The sequence below is a fragment of the Zeus faber genome, assembly GCF_960531495.2.
Source record: "Zeus faber genome assembly, chromosome: 21".
NCBI classification, from domain to species: domain Eukaryota; kingdom Metazoa; phylum Chordata; class Actinopteri; order Zeiformes; family Zeidae; genus Zeus; species Zeus faber.
Window position 1 is genome coordinate 3,660,351 of NC_137208.1, and position 24,775 is coordinate 3,685,125.

The 24,775-nt window shown below is 43.5% G+C and overlaps 1 protein-coding gene across 1 annotated transcript in view; it reads left to right on the plus strand.

Moving 5' to 3' along the window:
- The window catches only part of cog5 (component of oligomeric golgi complex 5), a 63,998-nt gene that overhangs the window by 19,296 nt on the left and 19,927 nt on the right, over positions 1-24,775 (plus strand). The window contains 4 exon segments of the mRNA XM_080022796.1: positions 15,429-15,559; positions 22,741-22,827; positions 22,830-22,902; positions 23,798-23,910. Of these exon segments, the coding sequence (XP_079878922.1) occupies positions 15,429-15,559; positions 22,741-22,827; positions 22,830-22,902; positions 23,798-23,910 (404 nt within the window).

A 24,775-nucleotide genomic window follows, 5' to 3' on the forward strand; every position in this document is an offset into this window, starting at 1 on the left:
CAGTGAATAAAGTATGATAAGCGCTTGTGATTGGTTGAACCCATCCCTCTGCGAGCAAAAAAGGCGCTTTTCCTCAGTCGGGCAGAACGGTTCTCAGCACAGTTTGTAGCTTGTGCTCCGTGGCTTTTCCACTGTGCACTGTTTGGCACGGAATGGATGTGAACTGTTCACAATCCTGGATTTAAGGCTGAAGCGCCCTGGAGGGAGGTCTGAATGACGTCTGTTCGATGATTTGGTTTCTCGTCACATGCAGTGGCAACTGTGACATCACATGTGATACGAGTGTTATCGTTTCTTCCGTGTCGTCACGTTGCGGCTCGGCACGGTAGCATTTTAGCCTCAGAACCATCTTGGAATTGAGGCTAAAGAATTGCACTTAATGTAAAATGACCTTTGCATATACGTTTAGTTAAACTTATTATTCTTGTCTTACATTTGTGGATCTTACTGCAGGTTAATAACATAGGATATTAATTAAAACAAAGCTCTTGTGTTGATTTTGGAATGGTTTAGAGAGAAATATACAGTTTTCTGTATGTTTACAACCGGGCCCAGTTGTTCCTGTGGGGTTCCGAAAAAAAAGGATGTTCTGTGTTTATTTCAACGTGATGATGCACTTTTGGATTATTTAAACATGAGATGTTAAATTAATTGTTTAATTTGCTGATGATATACCTGCCACGTAGTGTGTGTGTGTGTGTGTGTGTGTGTGTGTGTGTGTGTGTGTGTGTGTGTGTGTGTGTGTGTATATGTTATTTTGATACGAGATTCTCTGCTATCCGCCCGCCATAGTCTTTTATATGTGTGTGTGTTGAATGTGGGTGTCGATTCTGATGATTTTTAGATCAACATTTCCCAGAGCTAACGTTGAACATCAGCAGCCTGCTCCACAGTTAATGTCATTTACCATCTTGCCCTGACAAAGGCCGTTTTATCTCTGCACTAATTTGATGTGTTACGGCTGTGTGTGCGCCTGTTCTTCCCTTCTTCTGTCTGTCCGGGTGAGTTTGCGTGCACTCGGACCTGTTTTTATAATTTTTTTTGGTTATGTGTTCTTCTTTGATGGCTTCAGTCATGTATTATGTGTGGTTATACATTCACACCCTCAGTGTGTCACCGAAGAAAATGTCTCGATGTCTCTGCTGCTGTAATTTAGTGTTTCAAAGTAAATGAGTCTAAAAGCAAACACAATTAAATGGTTTGATTCCTATCCAAGCCAGTGTGCATCACAGTGGCATTAATCTTAACACTAATCTCCTTCACACCAAATTTAGAACACATCCTTGATTAGGACAGAAACTACAAGCTCGTTGGAATATTGAAGTGCAATTTTATTATAAAGGTACAAAAAGGGGTGTGTGTGTGTGTGTGTGTGTGTGTGTGTGTGTGTGTGTGTGTGTGTGTGTGTGTGTGTGTGTGTGTGTGTGTGTGTGTGTGTGTGTGTGTGTGTGTGAGAATCTCCATTATGTTCCAGCTGTGCTTGTGCGTTTGTGTAAAATGGTGGTTAATTTACTACTTTCTCGTATCCTGTCTTTTTTTTTTTTTTTTTTTTTTTTGCCATTTTCTTTAAGAATGAAGAGTTCTGACCAGCACCAAGTTAAAGTAGGAATACTGACATTTCCAGTTCCACCAGTAGTCTTGCACATTTATCACGCATGGGCGGTCGTTTTTGACCGGAAACACTGCGGCTGTACAAAATGTGGAGCAAATCCCAGCAGCACAATGATAGTTATCAATAAAGGAACTATTTCTATAGCTGTGTGTTCAGAGAGGCTATATTATTGTTGAAGTAAGTGAAAAATATTCCCTGTGTGAATGTGTACTAGCCTTATTTCTGGATATTCATGCGTGGCACGTCTCAGCCTGCTTTTAAATGTAGTCAAAAGTATTGTTTGCATCCCAGAGGACGAATTTTAAATACCCACAATGCCATGGAGCCGACCTACTGTGCCAGTTAATGTTTGGTAACAGCAAGAACAGACATTTGTTAGATAGTAACAAAGTTATTAAACTTAATTTTGTGGTGTTTTCTACGGTTGTTTTGCTCTATGTTCCTGAAGTGAAGGGATGAGATTGCTGAGTTTGAGATGACTTTTCACATTGAGCACCGCGAGTGTGGATCCTGTGAGTGAAGTGACCTCCTTGTGTGTGCGCTCGCTTGTTCCAAGCTGCTTTCCTCATAAAGATGCCGATTGTTGTGAAGCGCTAAAACAGAGTCTCCTTTGAGCAAAGCAGCCTCTGCTCACAACAGTATGTTTTTGAGACTCCTTGCAAAATAAATGAAGGTGAACGGAGAGTGAGGGGAAAAGTACATCTTCCCTCTCCACCAAAGACCACGAGAGACCGCAAAGGCTACTATGAAGAATCAGCGTAAAAAGTAAAAAATTAAAAAAGAAAACGGGGGGAAAGGTACCTAACTGCCATATTCAAGTCAAAGTTTCGATACCTGACCAAAATGTGACCTGAAGGGGACCTATTATCCCTTTCCTAATTTTCCGTCTCATATATATAATTTTCCAATGTGAGATGTTCATACTAGACGTGGCCAAAGTGTCTAAATAACGAGGTAAACTAATGACAAAAGTAATCGCTGTGAACAAAACGCTCGGGCCTCCGAGCGCTCTGAACGTTCCGTTTCCAAATGTTTTTTCTACCCTCTGCACAAGCTGAAATCAGTTTGTCAAGGATTTCTTTATATGGTCATCTGCTCCATCCGATCCTCTGTGCATGTCTCCAACAAAACCAATAAAAAGTGTTTTTTCTTTTTTTTTTTTTTTTTTCTCCATTTCATTTTTTCATCTCACCTTTATTTAGTTCTCGGGGATACATTGAGGCGTGAACCCTCATTTTCAATGCTGCCGACATCACATTAGGCAGAAAAACCACAAATAGCAAAATAAAAACAAAAACTAAGATAAGTCAAGGAGACGACAAGTTAACTAACAAACATTAGTTAAAACAATTCCTAGTTTGAACATTTACATTGAAAAACAATTACATTTGTGAGTCTATTACTGAAATGTCCCAATGGTATTAAGTCCTCAGACGCTATACATCACTCTGCTTTTAGATTTATTACTGGTGATGCCTACCTGCAGTAGCCATCATTGCACTTTATGAAAAAGTTGGCTGGCCCTCTCTCTTTGTGAGACGAGCTCAACACCGGTTACAAAATGCTCCAATTTTCTTTTCCAATTTACATTACTTCACTACTTCACCTCAATGTCGGAGCGTATCAAACCCAGTCTCAGGACTGGATGACACTAGATGTTCCCTGGGTCAACTCCAAACTCGGAAAGACTGCTTTGAAATGTGCTCGTGGAATAACCTACAATACACTTTAAATGTTGGATTCCTTAAGGGTGATAACAGCATGTCTATATATTAAATCACCATAATCCAAGACAGAAAGGAATGGTCTCAACAATTATTTTTCTCCAAAAATGGGAAAGCAGGTTCTATTTCGATAAATAAAGCCACCTTTCGGTTGTAGCTTTTCAACCAGTTTATCATATGACATTTGGGGACTCTCTCAGTGGCTGTTCAGAGTGAAGTGCTAATCTGAAGTTTGCTATAATCGATTTCCTTAGCTCTTGTGAATAGCATATATTTTGTTTTTTCAGCATTTAACACAAGTTTGAGATCGATAAGTGCCTCTTGAAGAACATAGAAAAAAAAAGTATAACAAATCTTGTCAATAGCCAATTAAATGGAGTCAGCCCAACAATATAAGATAGTGTCATCTGCGTACAGATGGGTCCTGCAGGTATTCAGAGACTGAACTATCATTGATATAATTTTTTTTTTTTTTAAAGGACCGGTCCTAAAATCGAACCTTGAGGGACACCTTTTGTTATTGATAAAAATGCAGATTGGACATTATCCACTTTCACGCACTGCTGTCTATCAGAGGGGTTGTTTTGGAACCATCGATAAACATTCGGGTCATAGCCAGTACTTGGCGGGCTGTGTAAGAGCAGGGAATGATCAACTGTATCGAAGACTACAAGGTCGATGAACTCAGCAGCACAATGCTTCTTTTTATCCACCGCCATCACAATATTATTTAAAATTAAAGCTGTGGGAGGGATGGTGCTGTGGTTAGCCCTGAAACCAGATTGGTGTGGTCTCAACTAAGAATGCCGAGCTAGAAAAGTCGTGAGTTAGTCAAGATTCTTAAGACAGACAGGACAATTGAGAGATGGGATGATAGTTATCAAGATCACTATTATCTCCTCCTTCATGCAGTGGAGTAACGTAAGCAACTTTCCACAATCATATCTGATGATGAAATGAATGTCTTAGAAATATGTGTCATATAATCTGAAATCATCAAGGCAGAGAGCTGGAGAAAGAGAGGCTCCACGCTGTCTCCTCCAGTTGCTTTCTTGGAGTCAATGGTAAGAAGTGCTCCAGTGACTACATGAGGAGTGATCAGATGGAGGGTCAGGACCTGCAGTATGTGCAGAGACATCCAGTTCTGGATTACCCACAGATTTACCAGATCCTCTGCTCCCATTTTCAAATGGGTGACCAGCTGCAGCAAAATGTTTGTTAAAAACTGCATATTTCCTTTTGATCAGATATTACACGTTGACCAGAGTTCATCCGTGTAGGCAGGGAAATTGCATTTTTATTTTAGTTGAATTCACTACCTTCCAAAATTTGGCTGGATTTGAATAACAGCTTAGCTTTCCTCACTGATGATGTTTATTCATTTCTTAAATTTCTAAAAGCAAGCCAGTGGGAAGGGTCTCCATATTTTCTATCTGGGACCCAAGCCTTATTCTTTAATTGGAACAAAGATGCTAGTTCAGAGGTGAACCAAGGACTAAACCTATCTGTAGTTCTTTGCTTTTTAAACGGGGCATGTTTGTTAACCACTGAGTTGAAGGTATTTATAAAATGATCCAGTGCTAGATCAATAGCCGAAATTTTTAATGTATTTGAAATGTCATAATGAAAAAGATCATTTGAGATGGCCTGCTCATTAAAATTTCGAAAATAGTTTCCCATGCCTAATGCAAGCTATGAGGTGATTTTATTGTAGATGTATTTATTTTGTTTTATTTTCAGGCGTTTACATGAAATTTAAAAATCCCCGTGTCCGAGAGTCCCAGTACGTCACAGTGCGGTGTCCCTCCACAAGCTCGGAGCCCGGCGACTTAAGTCGGAACAAACCCCGTTTTTTTTAAAACAAGGCCTTGTTGATCTAATATGAGTGAAGATTCAGCAACTGGAGTAAATACAACAGAACCCGGAAGCCATGCTCAAACCCCATTGGCTCCCAGAACTCGGGGCCTGGGGAGGGTGGCTCCTCCCTCACAAAACAGCTTGTTTTGGAACAGGAGGGTTATGGAGGCTTGCTCTATGCTCTATTGCTCTATGCTTAATCTCGGTGGGATTTTTAGCAGAAAAAAATCAAAAACATGTTTTGTCAACCACGGAGGCATATATTAAGTTGTGTAAAAAGGAGCGTAATGGGTCCATTTTAAGCAGAAGTAAAGATACCTTATACCAGAATATAATTTACGCAAAAGTGAAGATACCTGACCAGAATATGACTTCAGTAAAAGTAAAGATTTCTGATCAGAAAGTCTCAAATTTAAGAGCGCTGGTTCTTTTTATATGTATTTGACTTTTGTTACTTGTTGGAGAATGTAAAGGAGTGAAAACGATGCATTTAGTTCAGGTCGTGGCGTAAACGAGAGAGAGAGAGAGAGAGCGAGAGAAGGAGAGAATCAAAATAATTGGCTAAAAGTAACAAAGTACTTCTACTTAGTTACTTTACTTCTCACCCCCTCGACATACAGTATGGGAGACAGACGGTCAAACCTCTTCTTTAAGCCGAGCAGCATATTGGTGTGACGGCCGGTTCCACTGTGTCTTTATACGTCTCTCCATCCGGAAGAGGGGGTGTGTGTGTGTGTGTGTGTGTGTGTGTGTGTGTGTGTGTGTGTGTGTGTGTGTGTGTGTGTGTGTGTGTGTGTGTGTGTGTGTGTGTGTGTGTGTGTGTTTTTCCCCCGGCCTGGTTTAGAGTCTATAAACAGAGTCGCGTTGCTCTGTGACACACACACCCACATACACACACACGCACCCACTGATAACAGCGCCCGTGTGTCATTGTTCTGTGTGCGGCAATTTAATTTACCTGTTCCACAAAGAGCCTCAGCGCTACAGCGGTCAGTCCAGACGCTCTGCTAATCCCTTTCCACCGAGCGCCGTTGTGAATTCCCCCACAGACAAAAAACGACAATAATAATAATCTAAGAAAAAAAGAGTCGCTGCCGCTGTTCTTCCGCCATCCATCCTTAAGAGGAGGCGTCAGCTCCGCGGTTCCCCAGACGGAGAGTCAGGGGAGGCGGGCGGAGGAGGGAAGCATCTCCGCTCGTCCGACGGCAGCGTGGCTCTGCTCCTCTCCTTCTCTCTCTCTCTCTCTCTCTCTGATTCTCGCTCTCTGTCTGTCCTGTCCCGCCTCTCTCTCTCCCTCCCTCCCTCTCTCCGTATCTGCCCTCCCCTCGCCTTTCCTACTCATCCACCGCCACCTCCCCTTACTCCACTCTTCCTCCCCCTCCGTCCTCCTCACACACTCTCTCCCTCCCTCCTTCTCTCTTTTTTCCCATGTTTTTATTTTTTTATTTTTATTTTATTTTTTCTCTCTCTCTTTTTTTTTTTTTTTTTTAACACCTCTGCTGTTGACTAATTGGTTTCACATAACGGATCTCACACTCCTTCTCCAGGGCGTTCGCACATCAGATCTGTTTTGCCGCCGCAGGTGGAGCCCTCGCTCCTGCCCTCTCTTCTCTTTTCTGTTTTTTTGTTTTTTGTTTTTTGTTTTTTTTTTGCTCTCAAATACGGGTTTTCTACTTTCCTCCCTAAAGTGTGTTTGCCCTCTTTAAGAGCACCCGGCGTGGTTACCGTGGCGATGCAGACGCTAATGGAAGAAGTGCGCCCCCTTTCTCCGGGACTTTGGCCACTCCTCCTCCTTTCCTCCCCCTGCTCCTCCTTCTCCTCCTCCTCCTCTTCCTATCCTCCTATCTCCTCTCCCCCCTATCGTCCTCCTCCCCATTCTCTTTCCCTTCACCTCCTCTCCACCTCCTCCTGTCCTCCTCCTCCTTCTTCTCCTGTCCTCCTCTTCCTATCCATATCCTTCTCTTCCTATCCTCCTCTCCTCCCCCTCCTCTTCCTTCTCCCCCTCTTTCTCTTCCTATCCTCCCCCTCTTTCTCTTCCTATCCTCCCCCTCTTTCTCTTCCTATCCTCCTCTCCTCCCCCTCATCTTCCTCCTCCCCCTCCTTCTCTTCCTATCCTCCCCCTCCTCCTCCTCATTCTCTTCCTCCTCCTCCTCTTCATCCTCCTCCTTCTCCTGTCATTCCTATCCTCCTTCTCTTCCTCCTTCTCCTCCTTATCATCACCAGCTGTTTGCAACACCTGCACCTTCTTGTCGCTATATACTATATACCACTTGCCCATTGGAAATCAATCATTCAGGGCCATGATGGAATTAGGTGTGTTGATCATATAAAAAAAAAAAAAAGTTACACGATGTCAAACACAAAATCTTTTGAATAGAATTGCAGTGTGTCATCCAATGAACTACGTACACAAGCAAAACACGTTTTCCCAAATGGAACTCCCTCAAACCTGGGGGGGTTTGGGGTCCAGTCTCCCTCAACCCGTCAATTAGATGAAATGAACCACACAAGGAAAATGGCTGATGTGACAATGTCTAAGTCATTATGTCGGCACGATCCCACCGTAGAACAATAGACCGTAATAAAGCTGACTTGTGGCCACGGAGCGACTGAACCAACTGTTGGTATTGGCATGGCAACCGCAGAACAGCCGGCCGCCGTCGGATGTGGCTGGATGGATCAGAATGTGAATCGGAGCCCCATCGTTTCACCATCCAGACTCCAGGGGGATTGTTCCTCAGATGAGAATCCTCGTATCCTCCCCCCCCCCGCTCCAGTCCGAGTGTTTTTTAGGATACCAATCTCTCAACCCCGCATCTGTTTACTCAAGGAGTGAAAGCGCAGGGGACACTTTCCAGCCAGTGCATTTCACTGACATGCACGATTCGGCGGGAGTCATGTTCTTCCTCACATACGGATCGTTGCAAAACGGGAGTCGGGGACAGAGATGGGGACGGGGGGGCACGGGGGGGGACGAAACATTTCCCCCCAGAGAGGTCTCCTGTTGGGGGGGGTGGGGTTATTTTATCTTTGAGAGGAGAGTCTCTGGTTTCACACCTAAAATTGCTGTGAGCACAAGATGGATTGAAAGAGAAAACGTCCATAAATGTTTAATGCCGGCATTAATATTGCAACCTGATCTCCAGTCTGTCCGCTGGCTTCACCCAAAGCGCTGCTGGTGGTGCACTTGTCGCCTGTTTGACCGGTTTCAACGGAAGGCCCGGAGGGTGGTTTTGAGTGCGCTTTGCGTTGAATGTGTTAATGCTGGGGTTTTTGGATTCTGGATTCTGGATTCTGGAGTCTGTGGATTCTGTGCTCGGGGAGAAATCCCAGGGCGAGTTTGGGCTGATGTCTCGATAGCAGAGATAGATGACTGTGACCTCAAGGTGAAGACATCTCTGCGTTCGATGATGTCATGCACCGTCCTTTGCCTTCTGAGCCGATGACTCCAAACTCCTAAATGACTTGGGGCTGCTGCTGCTAAAAGGATGGCTATTACACAGGGATAGGTGACTTTGTTATAACTATTTTCCAAAAGTACTCACCAGGTTTCTAGATTCCGGACCGGTTTTCATGAATTTCCTTTATTTTTCTTTATTTTTACATTTTTTGAGTTATTTTATTGTAGTGGAGTGGAGTGTTATAATTGGAATACATATTTAAAGTATTTCATTTTATTTTCTTATCCAGTCTCTGTGTTGATTAATCTGTTGTTTTCATTTTAGCCATATTTTATACAGATTTAAAAAAAGTTAATAAATAAAATGTACACACTTCCTTTCCAGCAATGGAGGTGTCAGGACATCAATAGATGTGTCAGCAGCTTCTGTGGATAAGTTGCTGCATGACTCATTAAAAGACAGATGAGTCAATGAGTGAAATCGGCTTTCGTCAGCTGCCCCTGAGCCTTGGAGCAATGCACCGGCTCTGACGTCATATTTGACATGAAGGAATGTGCACGCAATCTTTGCCAAATTCATGGGCGATCTACATAATTCACAGGAAATATTCCTTTAATTGTTGATGGTATGTGATCAGTGCAGATGTGAAACCGGCTTCATGCCGAATCCGAAAAAAGCATGCAACGGTCGCGTGCTGCCCCTAGTGGCCGCCGGGTGAACTTCGTCTGGGTTTCGCATCACAAAATTCAGGGAAAGTGGTAGAGCTCGTTTTTTGCAGAACCACTGCAAGTTTGCTCAGCTGGACGTTTACTATTTCCCATAAATAACAGTTAAACTAATTTTTATATAATATTTTCAAAGTTTGAACAACAATAAAAAATACGCTATTCATTAATATAAAAAGTGATTTATTGATAGCGAATATTGTGAAATTCAACGTTAAAGTTGATAACATGATTATATTAATATATGTGACTTATTTACTTAGTTTTAAGCCCAGTTCCATAAAATAACTGAGCGACGTAACTTCCGGACTTGTCGCAAGAGTTGCAAGAAAAATGGGAACAAGTCACAGAGCCTCTTACGCACACTGAAATCCCGCACTGTAGTGCGTCATGGCTTTTCGCGTTTCATCCGTGCAGGGGAGCCACCTGCCACAGGGGCCGCTATTGCAGTGGTGCTTGCTGATAACGTCCTCCTCCATCATAATAACCGACCAGCTCAGTCTCATGGTGTATTCACCAAATTGTGACAAGTCTCGTTTATCCAAGAGAAAAAAAACAGCCTTTTCTGCAACATTACGATGCATTGATTACGTTGATGTGATGACGATTGCCGAGGGAACTGATGAGGGAATGCACGATGACTTCACAGACGAGCATCAAACCCCTGGGAGTCCTGGGAAATAACTGGGAATTTACTCCAAAAGGAAGTGATATCTGGTGTTCTTCCAGACTAGAGGGACAAGGGAGTTTACCTCTACTCCCCCTCTCTTCTACCTCTTCTACTGTTATATATGCAACTAATATACAACGCCTAAATGGGGGCATTTATTTATTTATATTATTTATATTTGGAATATTTTCATGTGCAAGATGACAGTAATGAATCATGCTTTATTGTTCATGATAGATGAGCACAATAGATTTATATTTTGTTTTATAATTGACATGTGATATTAAGCTTTACAAATAGTCGCAATGAAGGAACTGAGGAAGAGCAAAAAAAACAATTTATGCTGCTCACAGTGTACAAAGTGCATGCATACAGGATTACACACACACACACACTCTCTCACACACACGCACACGGTCACATGGTTTACACTAGTTGTGAGACGTTGCAGTTTGGCAGCAGAATGGCTGCCTATTCTTCATGTCCCAAGATGTTATGATAAGGAACTACTTCACCCATTCTTTTTAAAACAAAAAAAAAAAATAACAGCTTGAGTCTGTGCTTCATTCCTCTGTGCTCGCCGAGCAGTCGTCTACACTTCCTATTTAGGGTTAACTTCACAATCAGAATCTGCAATAGAAATATAAAATAGCAATATAAAAAATCAACCTTGAAAAACAAAATACGTAGAATATACAAAATGAGGATGCTCTATGAACACCATAAATTAAACATAGGGCCTACAGCAAGTGACTAGATGTGTTCTAACCAATTTCATGACTAAAATAAATGTATTATGTTTACATTTACCAAAACGGCCGACCTGATCACAAGGGATTTTCTTGAAAATCGTCAGAACGCCTAGCATTTGATTACAATTATGGACCAGTTCTGCATCTGGCTCTTACACACCTGATCTTTGAACTGGTCAACAAAGTAGAAAGAAAATTCATTTATTTCTTAGTCGCATTTATTGACATTAACCAGTTAAATTCATCAGTAAAAGTATTGATTTGGATTTAGATGCAACTGCCATCACTGCATTTGTCAAGTTAAATTATGTGGACCCTTGGGAGGGACGTTTTACCCTTGACACGTCTGAAAAGGAACCGTTGGAAGATGGTGTCTTGACACTGCTGAAAGCGGTGGCGGAACACGGCGGGGTTCTCTGTGAAATTAATGCGATCATCCTTTTTGCGTTTCAGCGTTCTTCCTCTCTCTGCAGTCCCAGTTAATCCATTGTCCCAGCTAAGCCTGAGAAACTGCTTTGGCACATCCTGCTGCTTCTTCCTGGTAATGCGTTTGCTCCGACGCTCATTTCCTGCTTCCCTGGGGTGGGTCGGTGTGCGACACTGCCGCTAATGCCAAGAGCTCCATAATAGTCAGTGGAAGGGAGTTTTCCAGGAGGGTGTGTCCGCTAGGCCTGGGCCTTACCCACAATTTTACCTTGCGATGCAGTCCCGCCCAGATATCGCGATACACAAAATTATCGTCGTTGTTGACAGGCAGGCGGGGTGCCTCCATTACGTACGGAGAAACGGTGAACCTTTATGCCGGATCGCGGAGAATGTGCTGCTTAATGCCTTTCCAACTTGGAAGTTGCGTGTGGGCGTTCACATAGCGTGCAAGCAGAAAGGATCTCCCGTTCACCACGCGAACAGTGACAGGCACCAAACAAGCACGAGTGTATATATATAATTTTAACTTATATAATATATAATTTTACTTATTTTTAGATTCCCAGCATGAGAAATTTGAGGTGTGGCGTGTGAACTGGTTGATATGGGTAAGTCTCACGGTCAAAGCATAAGACTTGTAATCTCTGTATAACTATTAATAAAAAAAACAACATTTATTTTTTTCATAATATCATTTTAGTAATGCAAGTAAAAACCTGGAGCCAAAATTTAATCACCGATCCATCGCTACTGTCTGCAGACCTCCGCTCTTAATGCCTGCCACGTCTCCTCTCCGGTGCTTTCTCTGTTGCTGCCTTCTTTGTGCACTTGGCAGCTTGCAACTCTGGAAAAAAAAATAGGCCCTTGCAGGTGTCTCTTACCTGGTCGGAAGGTCAAAATTACGAGTTTCTGATGTAGCTGAAATGCAGCATCGCCAGCTCTGCTCTCACTCCTATCTTGGAATTAGTGAGCCCCAGTATGAATGAGATATGATTTGGTGTCAAGTAAGAGTGCTTGTGGTTGCGAGTTTGATAAGTTGTTAAAAATGGAAGGCATCCAACTGGGTGTAAGGGAGGTGGGATGTCTTCTAGTCTGCACCTCTTTGAAGCTTGATTTGTGTGCTTAAGGTGTCGCTTGCAATGCGCCCCATGTTTCCCTGCACACTGGTCGTAACCTTGGTTTTGTGTTTTGTATCATGGTTGGTTTACTTTGCTGTCCTTTGGGGAAGTTTGTCCTCTGTACTGTAGAACCCGGGGAGCAACTCCAGTTGTAGAGCCGGTGCTTTGGTTTAGGGCAATGGCAGGAGTGTGCACCTGACGTGCGTGTCTATATGCGTAGGTGGAAACTGGAACACCCGGAGGAAGTCCACGTGAACACATGGAGAACACGCAAGCAGAAAACAAAAAGCCCCCTGTCTGCCATCCCAGTCCTAGTGGCGTTGGAACGCAGGCCCGTCTTGCTGTGAAGCACTGTGCCATTCTCATGGATGCATTTGTTATTCATAATAGAAAGACACACATTCAACTGTGGTCTAGGGGGAAAAAAATGGACGTTGCATCTGTGATGTCAGCTGTTGGTTTCTGAAAGTTTGAAGCCTCGAGTTTTTCGCCGCCATCTTGTTAGATTATGGAGCCGGAACCAGACCGCTTCAGATGTTGCTGTGAAAACGTTCTAATTACAGCCAGAACAACAGCTCTTTGTTCAGCAGAACGAGTTCAAGATTCACACTGAAAGTGAATACTATTAGTAGGCCATAATAATGAGCATGGTTGTTAGTGGTTAATGGGATGTGTAGTGTGTGGGTGTGGTGTGCGATTCATGCGTCGTAATAAGTGTGCCACGGCAGGAGAAATGTTGGGAAACACTGATCCAGTGAAAAGTTTGTTCTTTGTCCATTGACTTATTATGGATATATAGATATAATAATCCTAGTCTTTAGGTATGAGTTGTAGGATCCGATCCATTCGTTTCACCGAACTGTAAGGTTTGGACACAATGATTGACATCCATCCATGTTGTCTTTGGAGCTGGAGCGTAGCCCACCAGGGAGGCACCCTGAACGGGGCGGCGGTCCGTTGCATGATGATTGACACAAAATCCATTATTCTCTGTTGGGAGGCATCCATGTCACAAAAGAAACCACAGATAATCAAGTCATGCTTCTTTTAAATATCTGACGTAGCTGAGATGGCTCTGTCAATTTTTTTTTATGGGGGATATTTCAGGGACCTCAAAGCGATGTACTCAAGAATTAAGGAAACGCCTTTTCTCCATTTTTCTGTGCAGGCACACACACACACACACACACACACACACACACACACACACAGACACACTCTCACGCACACACACACACACACACACACATACACACACACACACCCAAACAAGCAGGGCTGGATATGGGTCTCAGCTGCTGGGTTCTGGTCCCAGCTCGGCTTTGTTCCTGAGCCTAGCCTGTGAGCCGATTGGTTGTGAATTGGTCGTGGCGTCGCTCCAATTCCTTACTCCTCTGTGTCTCCGCCCGCCACCTGCCTTGTAGTTCCCTCTCCCTGCGATTGGGAGCAATCAGCCACTGAGCCCCGGACAAATAGCACATCTGAAATCACCCTCATCTGTCCCCTCCCCATCACCGCCCCGGCTCTTTCTCTCCCCCTCTAACCGCCTCTTGCATTCCAAAGTTTATGGCTGATTTAGGCCGATCTCTGTGTTAATCCAATTTGCCCATGTTTCACAGAACATTTGGGAACGCTGACATAAAATGACAAGAAATGGAAACAGTTGAAGTCATGTTTTTTTTGTTTTTTGTTTTTTTCCCTGATTTGTGGAGATCTGCGGTGATGGCAGAGTCTCCAGGGGCAGGTTATAGGGCTGAATGGAAGCTCAGCCAGCGTTTGAACTTCTCTAAAGTCCCCGCAGGAAATCGGTAACGCACTGGGTTCCTGTGAAAGCGCGGCGTGGCTGACATGAGTTGCTTTTGTTTTGTTTTTGTTTCTTTTTTTTGTTTCTTTTGTCACAAAAAGGCATCCTGTCAGGTTTTGTCGGGATTTCATCGATTGGTGTGATTTGGTACGAATTGCTTTTTGATTTAAAATGGTTTGAACAGGGAGCATCAAAGTGTTTTTTTGTTTTGTTTTTTAATTTTGGGCTGAATTCTCCCTCATGTGTGTGAACGAAGATAGAAAAATACAAGATGAGAACAACTTTATTTCTCCCAAAGGGAAATCGCAGCGTCAACAGTTGCTCAAGAGTATAGACGGTTGGAAATTATGCGTAAACTGGAAATTAGTCAAATGAAATGGTAATGAAATAAAAAAACAAATTCTAATAAAATATCACAGGTTGTTATTGGTACTGGCTGATACTAAGTCACAATGAAGTACTGAAATCTCCAGTCACGTGAATAGAAATGTCACCCAGAATAGGTGTTTTTTTTTTTTTCCCCCTGGTGTTTGGTTTATTTGCTGCCTCATTTTAACACGGCGCCATCAGAGATCACAAAGACAGTCACCGCTTCCTAAAAATAAAACATGAAATGGGAACTCGGTTGAGGTACAGCAGCATTGGTATCAAAGTGAGTACAAGTCCATGATGGTACTGGATCCATGGCTGTGGTATCCGTGACGCACCGGTACGTAAAACACCCCCCAAAAAAATGAATACACTCCTCCTTGCTGATCCGTTGCAAGCCAACTTGAAAGCAACGCACTTATCCACGGGTTTGACGAATAAGCCGCGTCGGTTAAATCAAAGGCAATAGCATCGAGACGCTGAGCGAGGGCGGAAACGTCACTGGAGGATCGCTGGTCGAGACTCCGAGGTTTACTCCGACCGGAGACTGCGCATGCGAAGACAATATTACAGAAACAACCGGCCGCTCGTACGCTGATGTGACCTCACGTCATATCAGCGTTTTGTCTATCTCAGGAGAACTGCTGTGAAGAGCTCAGAGGTCGGACTATGTCTCATTAAAGCAGTGAGTCATAGTGACGTGCGCACCGGGTCTGGTCTTCACCGCGTCCAGCTGACGTGGCGTCTTTCCCTCACAGAATCAATGGCCGAGATTAACATTTGCTAAAGTTGTTTTGAGGTGAAATTTGGTCAAACATCTTAACTATTGCACAACAGATGTGTTGGGGATCTGATCTGTTTGGTGTGTGTGTGTGTGTGTGTGTGTGTGTGTGTGTGTGTGTGTGTGTGTGTGTGTGTGTGTGTGTGTGTGTGTGTGTGTGTGTGTGTGTGTGTGTGTGTGTGTGCGCAGACTACCTCTCCCAGGGCGTGGACCTGAGTGGCATCGAGGTGATTGAGAACGACCTGCTTGTGATCAGCAGAGCCCGGCTGGAGGTGGAGAACCAGGCCAAGCGGCTGCTGGAGCAGGGCATGGAGATACAGGTACACCCACCCCCAAGCGGGAGCCAACCTGGCGGCCATGGTGTTGAGCTGAGCTCGCCTTGTTCTGCCGTCAGGGTTCACCCAAGTTTCGGCCGCGGAAAGTATCCAGTGTGGGTTTTTTTTTACCAAATTGAAGTCATTTGTTGTATGTGTGAGTCTGTTGCTCGCTCTACCTCTTCCATTTTCCCGAGGCTGTCTCTCCGTCTGCTCTCTGAGCCTCTCTAGCTGTGCTTATTGTTTTCTTGCTTTCGGCCTGGCGTGTCTTTCTATCTGTTTTTTCTTCTCTTTTTGGATGTGTTTTGCGGAGATAAAGAGCCCTTGCTCTCCATGGGTACGGCTTACTTTGTCAATAAAATACCAGCTATAAAATATTAGCTTGTGTGTCTGTGCGTCTGTGAAGGCCAGATAGAGAGGGATCTATATTTGAGCAGCATTGATTGAGATTTGAGAACTGGCCATAACAAGATCCAACAGCAGCACGGAGCAGGGCAAAGCTTCGCTTTCATGACTTTAAGGACACAGATTTATTTTTAATGCAACTTTTTCAACAATTTTATGTTGGGTTTTTAAGCTTCTGGTACCGCTGTTATTGCTAGTATTGGCTGTCTCTTTACTAGTTTAAACAGAAATCTGCTGCAGATTTGTTGGCTGCACATCCATGATGCGAATCTCCCGTTCCACCACGTCCCAAAGCTGCTCTATTGGATTGAGATGTGGTGACTGTGGAGGCCATTGGAGTACAGTGAAGTCATTGTCATGTTCAAGAAACCACTTTGAGATGATTTGAGCTTTGTGACAGGGTGCATTATCCTGCTGGAAGTAGCCATCAGAAGATGGGTGCACTGTGCTCATAAAGGGATGGACATGCTCAGCAACAATACTCAGGTCTGCTGTGGCATTTAAACCATGCTCAGTTGGTACTAAGGGGCCCAAAATGTGCCAAGTAAATATCCCCCACACCATTACACCACCACCACCACCGGCCTGAACCCTCGATACAAGGCAGGATGGATCCATGCTTTCATGTTGTTTATGCCAAATTGTGACCCTACCATCTGAATGTCGCTGCTGAAATGGAGACTCATCAGACCAGGCAACGTTGTTCCAATCTGCTATTGTCCATTTTTGGTGCCTGTGCGAATTGTAGCCTCAGTTTCCTGTTGTTAGTTGAGAGGAGCGGCACCGGGTGTGGTCTTCTGCTGCTGTAGCCCATCTGCTTCAAGGTTCCACGTGTTGTGCGTTCAGAGATGGTATTCTGCAAACCTTGGTTGTAATGAGTGGTTATTTGAGTGACTGTTGCCTTTCTATCGTCTTGAACCAGTCTGCTCATTCTCCTCTGACCTGACATCAACAAGGCATATTCGTCCACACAACTGCCGCTCACTGGATATTTTCTCTTTTTGGGACCATTCCCTGTAAACCCTAGAGATGGTTGTGTGTGAAAATCACAGTAGGTCAGCAGTTTCTGAAATACTCAGACCAGCCCGTCCGGCACCAACAACCATGCCACGTCCAAAGTCACTTAAATCCACTTTCTTCCACATTCTGATGCTCGGTTTGAACTTCAGCAGGTCATCCTCACCATGTCTACAAGCCTAAATGCAATGAGTTGCTGCCATGTGATTGGCTGATTAGCTATTTGTGTTAACAAGCAATTGAACAGGTGTACCTAATGAAGGTGTGTGTGTGTGTGTGTGTGTGTGTGTGTGTGTGTGTGTGTGTGTGTGTGTGTGTGTGTGTGTGTGTGTGTGTGTGTGTGTGTGTGTGTGTGTGTGTGTGTGTGTGTGTGGCCTGACAGCCCTAACAGTGTGCAGACTGAGTATCTGTCACTACAGCGAAGCGTCTGCTCTGGTTGTTTCTAGTACAAGAGCTCTCATCCTGATGAAAGGTTTGATTCTTTTTTGAGACTGGGTTCTTGACGAGTCACTCAGTAAATCGAGTCGTTCATTTTGATTCAGTTGTTTTAATGCACGGTGGGGGAAGGAGGTCTTCCTGAGGAGAGTCTGCCATTCATTTTAGTTTTTAGTTTTTGTAATGATTGCTATTTATTTTGGAATGGCAAGTACCATATACATTTAATAGAAAGTAATATTTGCACTTAGAGGGAAAGAGACTTTTGTTTCAGGTTTGAACTGGACATTTCCAGTGTTAGTTATTTGTTGTGTCCAGTTACAGGTTGTATGATAGTAAAACATGGTACAGTTCCATCTTGTATTTGAACTGGAACTCAGTGTTCCTTCCATCTTGTTTGTTATTTTATAGAACTCAGGGACAGTTCCATGTTCTATTATTGTTCCATATAATGAATAATAATAAACACACCGTGTCCAAATCAGCAATCTCACTATTGTGGAAACTAAATTGCAGCGTTAGTCAGTATGTGCAGCTGTCCTGTCACGTGAGCGTGATCATATTATGGGATGTATTTGTCATTGACGTGCAGCAGATAAAACCAATGAGACCAAATGATTAGAACATTTGATTTCTCAGATCACGGATATAAACGCCAAATGATCGGACGACAATGTCAAAGTTATTTAATAGTCCTGTTTTATTATGAACGTACAGTTTAATGAAAATCAGAATTGGACAAAATCTGAATCTGCAGGTCAGACTTAAAAAAACAGAAATAAGAATCGGCCAAAAAAAAAAGACAATGGGTGCATCTCTAGTCGGTAAACATGTTCAGTAACTTTACCAGAAGATGCATTCCAAGGAGTATATCCTCATGATGTGTATACTGTATGTATACTGTATATAGTATCACTACATGGATGTGTATCCTGTATATAGTATCACTACATGGATGTGTATACTGTATATAGTATCACTACATGGATGTGTATACTGTATATAGTATCACTACATGGATGTGTATACTGTAAATAGTATCACTACATGGATGTGTATCCTGTATAAAGTATCACTACATGGATGTGTATCCTGTATATAGTATTACTTCATGAATGAGTATAGTATATATAGCATGACTACATGAATGAGTATACGGTATATAGCATGACTACATGAATGTGTATACTGTATATAGTATAACTACATGGATGTGTATACTGTAAATAGTTAGCCGTAGTACCTTGCATAAGATGTGATGACCCTGCTGACCAGACGGTGTGAATAACTGGAGTCATTTAGCTGCAGTAACTCAAACGCCACGTAAATACTTTCCCAAGGCTGGCAGGTCTGGAGTATGTAAACATGGAAAAGAGAAGCGAAGGGAACAGAGTCCGTCCGGGAGGCGCGGGGAGATCATCAGGTGGAAACCGACGGACACCGTCAGACACTGGAACAGGTCCACAGTCGCTTTTTCTTTAGTTTATTTTTTTTCCAAGACTACCACCATAACACACAGCGCTCCTATAGCCATATTTGTTGACAGTTTCTTGACCCTCTCCCCGACAAACTATGAACTCACGCAACGATGATTGGTCGGGGTCATACTTGTAGTGTTGCCAGTCTCCTGACCAAGACACGGCAAGAATTTATGGCACAATGATTGCCTGATCTGACACGGGGACCATCGTGAAAGACAATTATATCATGTAGTCTGCTTCCGGCATAAAACACACCATCAATTTAGTTTCGACAGCTGTTCTGTTGGGTTCTGTGAAACGCAGCACGAGTTACAATTTCCCCGGGTTTACATTGAACTCGGCATCGGCTCCTCCGGTCTGTCATCGCGAACAAGCTTAAAAACTACGGCAAGCAACCAGGTCGACACAACGCACGAATGAGCACCCAGAGAACCGGATGATGATGCCACAAAGCGTCCCTCCAATGTTCTTCCAACTTCTGGTAAATTTGCAACGGTATTTCACTAATTCATGCTCCAAATGTAAATCAATATTTATCAAATTTGAACCACAAGCTGTCTGAAATGTCCTGGTTTCCGAGACCTCAACCATGTCTGTGTGTACTGCAGTTGCCGTGTTTCACATACTTTTTGCCCGAGAAATGCCAAGAAGATTAATAATAGTAAAAATCTGAGCAAAAACAATAGGGTTGGGTTATCTTATAATGATGTTAATAATAATAATAATACTTCATATTACTATTATTGTAGTAGTTGTAAAATAAATAGGCAACCAAAATAGTAATGTAAGCTACTTTATTCTCATGAAGCCATGCGTATCATAACATAACACAACACATATAGCGAACAATAGCAACCATATATTTACATTATTTTAAATATTATCAAAAATATATTTTTGTTATTAAACTTTTAGTTTTTACATGGGAATGTGGAATGTGTTCCAGGGGCCACGAGAAAACATCCCAGGGGCCCGATTTGGCCCGCGGGCTGCCAGTTGAATGTCCCTTTCAAATTTGAACCTTATCGGTCACGTTTCAATAACAGTCTGTGTCACAAACGCAGATATGATGTACACCTAGGCTACAGCGTCCCTGGCACGGACCTTGCTGCTTCCCGGAGCGGTGGACCGAGCATTCAGCCACGGGCTCTGGGGGAGCGATGGGGACAGGGATCAGCCCACTGCTACCGGAGTAGGTACCAGATGTGCTCGGCCTGGCAGATCGGCTCGCGCGTGCGAGTCATAGGGTAAACAAACCCCCGTTGCGTGATGAAAGTGATGGCCGCCGTGTTTTGGCCGAGGTGCGGGTGCCTGGCGCACCACTGGCCCCGTCTCATATGCGCCGCGGCTAGCTTCAGTATGGGCATTATTACTGGACATTTTCACTGGCAAGATTATAATTTATTTATTGATTTTTATATATATTTTCCAGCCAAAAAAAACCCGGTAATTGCTCGAGCCGAACATCAAGGAAGTGACATAGCGCCGTAAAGCGTAACACACTTTATCCGCGGTTTCGTACCCGAACACAGAAGTTACATACAGCAAAAACAGACACGTTGGTTGGGAATGAAAGAGCTGCCGTTCTCCATATTGCAAGTCAGTGTAACATCAAAACGATTTTTGAGCTGTTATTTTAAGGTAAAAAAAGTAAAAGTAAGTAAAAGTAAAAAAAAGTAAAAATTGTGTTGCATAGCCACTCTACGCCGTCTCAACGTCCGATTCACAAAAGATGTTGCACCAATGATACGCCAGCGGTAAACACGCCCATAAAGTTTTGCAGCCGAGTGCAATTAGCCCATGTTTCTCGTCTGATCTCTCGCATCCATCTGGCTGAGTAAATAATCCGTGCATCCTCCACAGGCTCCGTGGAGCGCGCACATACACACAGGAAACAGGCGCGTGAAGCGGAGTGGAGATGTCTATTGGAGGCTCCATTTCTTGCCACAACCTGCAGGTGTAATGTAACCCACCTTCATGTTTGGTAGAAATTATTTTTATTTTGTGCCCTTTTTTTTTTTTTTTTTTTTTTTTTTGTAAAATGTAATTGATATATAGCCTTAAAAAGACTGAATTAGCGTGAAGAAAGTCCTATTTCGACTCAAAGATTTGTACATTTCAGTACTTATCTAGGTTTATAAAATACGTTATTAATGTGAAGGCGGTTTTCTGTTGATTCACAAAGTGCCATAAAAGAATTCTGTTCCTCAAAATGGATGAATAATCGTGATCAAAATATTGAGCCAAATAATCGTGATTATCATTTCAGCCATAATCGTGCAGCCCTATTTCATCTCGAGTTCACTGCTTAGTATCAGGAGTCCTCCGGGAGCCCTGTTAACATATTAACACATGTGAGGTTTAATGTTCTTCATTTTGAGATTGTTTTTGGTACATTAAAGCACCACAGATGTCTGATGGAGAGAAGGTCTTTCTCATGACCCCGAATTCTTCATTATTTGATGTTGTTAAGGGATAGTAATGGATCAGATTGGTACTCTGTACTGTCCACTTCTCAAGATTTCCTCACTCAAAAGGTTTAGAAACTCACAAGTGTAGCGAAACAAAGCACGAGAGAGACACACACACACACACACACACACACACACACACACACACACACACACACACAAACACACACGATGCAACACCCCTGCACCCACTTTCATTCCTTTGCTATTTTGAGAATAGGTTGTGGTTCACACACAACTTCTGCTACTGATAACGTGTTTGTGTGAACATATGCACCTTTGTTCCATCCTTTATTCACACACACACACACACACACACACGCACACACACACACACACAGTTATGTAAGTGCTGGGGCGTCCTGGTGTTCACCCCTGAGCTCGTCGTTCGCCTCCCATCAGATGAGCTGCGAACACCAACACACGTTTCTTTGGTTCACTCCAAATGTATTTTACTTTTTAAGGACACTTCCACATCTGCCGCGTTCGGTCTGTTTGAAGGGAACCCCCCCCCCCCCCCGGGTGCGGTTCCTCTGGGCGGGTGTGAACGCAGTACATGTGGAGCCCTTATTCGCGGTCCCTCCGTGACACGCCCACTCCTCTCCACCCTCCCCCCAGCCATCCGCAGACTGGGCTCCGACATCGCCCACAACGCCATCTCTTAAAGTGACAGGCCCCCTGTCTCATAATACAGTGTGAAAGCCAATCGGGCCAAATGGAAAACAAACCAAAAGTATCAACGCCCCTCTCTTTCCTCCTCTTCTTCTTCTCCCCTCCCCACTCCTCTCTTCTTTCTTCTCCTCTCATCCCGTCCTCTCTCCTCTCATCTTTTCTACTCCCCCTCTCTCTAATCCTCTCCCCCTCTCCTCTCTGCACGCCTCCTCTCCTCTCTTCTTCTCGTCCTCTTCTCTGTTCTCCGTTCATCACCCCCTCCTCTCTTCTCCTCTCATCCTGTCTTCTCGTCCTCTCTTCTCCCCTCCTCTCCATCTCCTCCTCTCCCCTCCTGTTCTTCTCCTCTCTTAGCTCAGATTTTAAGGCTTTCACTCTTTATAGTTGTGCACCGCCATAGATTTCACCACTCATTAACTCTGTGTGAATCATATTTTTAGCTGCTTTCTCACCTCCACACACAGAGAGAGAGAGAGAGAGAGAGAGAGAGAGAGAGAGAGAGAGAGAGAGAGAGAGAGAGAGAGAGAGAGAGAGAGAGAGAGAGAGAGAGAGAGAGAGAGAGAGAGAGAGAGAGAGAGAGAGAGAGAGAGAGAGAGAGAGAGAGAGAGAGAGAGAGAGAGAGAGAGAGAGAGGTGGTGCGCTTTTTTCTAACTCATTAACCTAATTTCTGTCTTTTGTATTCTCTCTCTCTCTCCCTCACCTCCCCCAGAACCCCACACAGGTTGGTACGGCCCTGCAGGTCTTCTACAACCTGGGCACCCTGAGAGAGACCATCGGCGGCGTGGTTGGGGGTGTACCCGCGCCTCCATACAGGACAACGTGACCAGCGCCCTGGACATCAGGGCCCTGACGCAGCCCGCTAACACCAGGGGTGAGGGTGTGTGCATGAGAGACACTGTTTCTTTATTAAATAAGTGGTGGTCCACAATCTGGCTAAATGTCCTCATTTCCAAATTCTAAATACAGTGTAAATTCAAGGCTTGGCCTAGTTCATCATTTGGCCGAAACCAAAATAGCTGGATTTGGAATGTAGGGTAGCTGGTGTGCTGCTGAGGACGCCATCGGACGTGTTCATCTGGCAGTGGTGATATAAAGTAGGACGGGGTTTTTCACACAAGTGACATTTGTAATTCCACTTGGAATGATAATAATATCCTTTATTTGTAAAGCACCTGTTATACACGACACCTAATTCAAACTTTATTTGTAAAGAAGGTCATCATATATTGACATTAAAAGCAAAATTTATTAAATACAATACAAGTTATAATATTAAGTAGAATAATATAATAATTGAAAGAATGATTGAAATGAATAAAAGTATTTAAAAAAAAGAACAAGCTAATAAAAGTGTACGTATACAAAATTGTGTTTAATAAAAACAGTAAATATTCTACTCATTTTCAGATTTGGGGTCATCAAGACCACAAAGGATGGTATAATGCAAATAAGCTCTTGTGTTGCAAGGCTATAATGATTAAACACTGTCATTCCTCAGTTCCAGCCAGAATAGCAGCTCTGTGTTTCACTGTGAAAGTGACGACTTTCCGTAGTGATGAAAGGTTTAATGTTTTTTTGAGATTCGGTTCTTGACGAGTCGCTCGGTAAGTAGAGCCGTTGATATCCCGACTCTTGGTTCAGTCGGTGTAAGGCGCGGCGAGAGAGGGAGTCAGAAGGGTCGGTTCAGCTCTGAGTTGCGAGCGGAATGCCCACAAGAATCATTTCATTCTGTCGAAATGATTTATTTTGGTGGAATTCCTTCCCAGGTGCCCCGGGCAGGGCGGTGATGCCCACACCGGGCAACACGGCCGCCTTCCGTGCCGCTCTGTGGACCAACCTGGAGAAGCTGATGGATCAGATCTGCGCCGCATGTCGACAGGTACAACCCACTTTTTTTCCTTTTATTTTTTTTATTTTTATGATTCTTATATAATTTGGGCACCCCCCCCCCCTCCCCCCCGAATCCCTTTAGGTTTTCCTCAGAGCGCTCCGGGGAAATTATCAACGCCACTTTGGAAATGAGAGAAAAGGAAGGAGCATGTTCACTGAGGAGGTCAATTTAAATGTCACAATTTTAGTTTAAATATATATATACACAGAAGCCGCATTGACCGCTGCGATACGTCAACAAGGCTTAAAGGGAAGCCATCTAAAGGCAGATGGTGTTATGTTCTAAAGCGATTATACCGTGCAGTCAAACATTAACTTCATCATGATAAGTAAAAGCAAAAAACTTCTATTGCTCCTTTAAATAAAAAAGTTAGAAAAGTTATATATTAATTACAATTTTTTATATATATATATATATATATATATATATATATTATATATCTCGGGGCTCAACGGTAACGGTTGCCAGGTTGCCATTTTGAGAAATTTTCAACCAATTCTTGACCTTTGGTTGCCATCAGTGGCAACTTTTTAACATAAATAGGGGCAGCAGAACCTGCACCCCAAAATAAATACATATGTTGCATTAGTGATATTTAAATATTGCTGTTACAGTCGGAACCAGAACACTGAACGTGCGTCGGTGCGGAGTGAGTGTGGTGCGGGCGCCTGTTTTAGAGCCGATGGCGAAGCGAATTTCGTTGATTGACTGTGGGGCGAAAAGTTTTGACTAAACCGTCAACATCGCAAACTAGTGTGCAAATTGATTGAGGTGGAGGCTGCAAGAGCTGCCACACCCAGCGACGGGCCGCCGAACACCGCCGTTAATGCCACCCACCGGGGGGTCATTACAA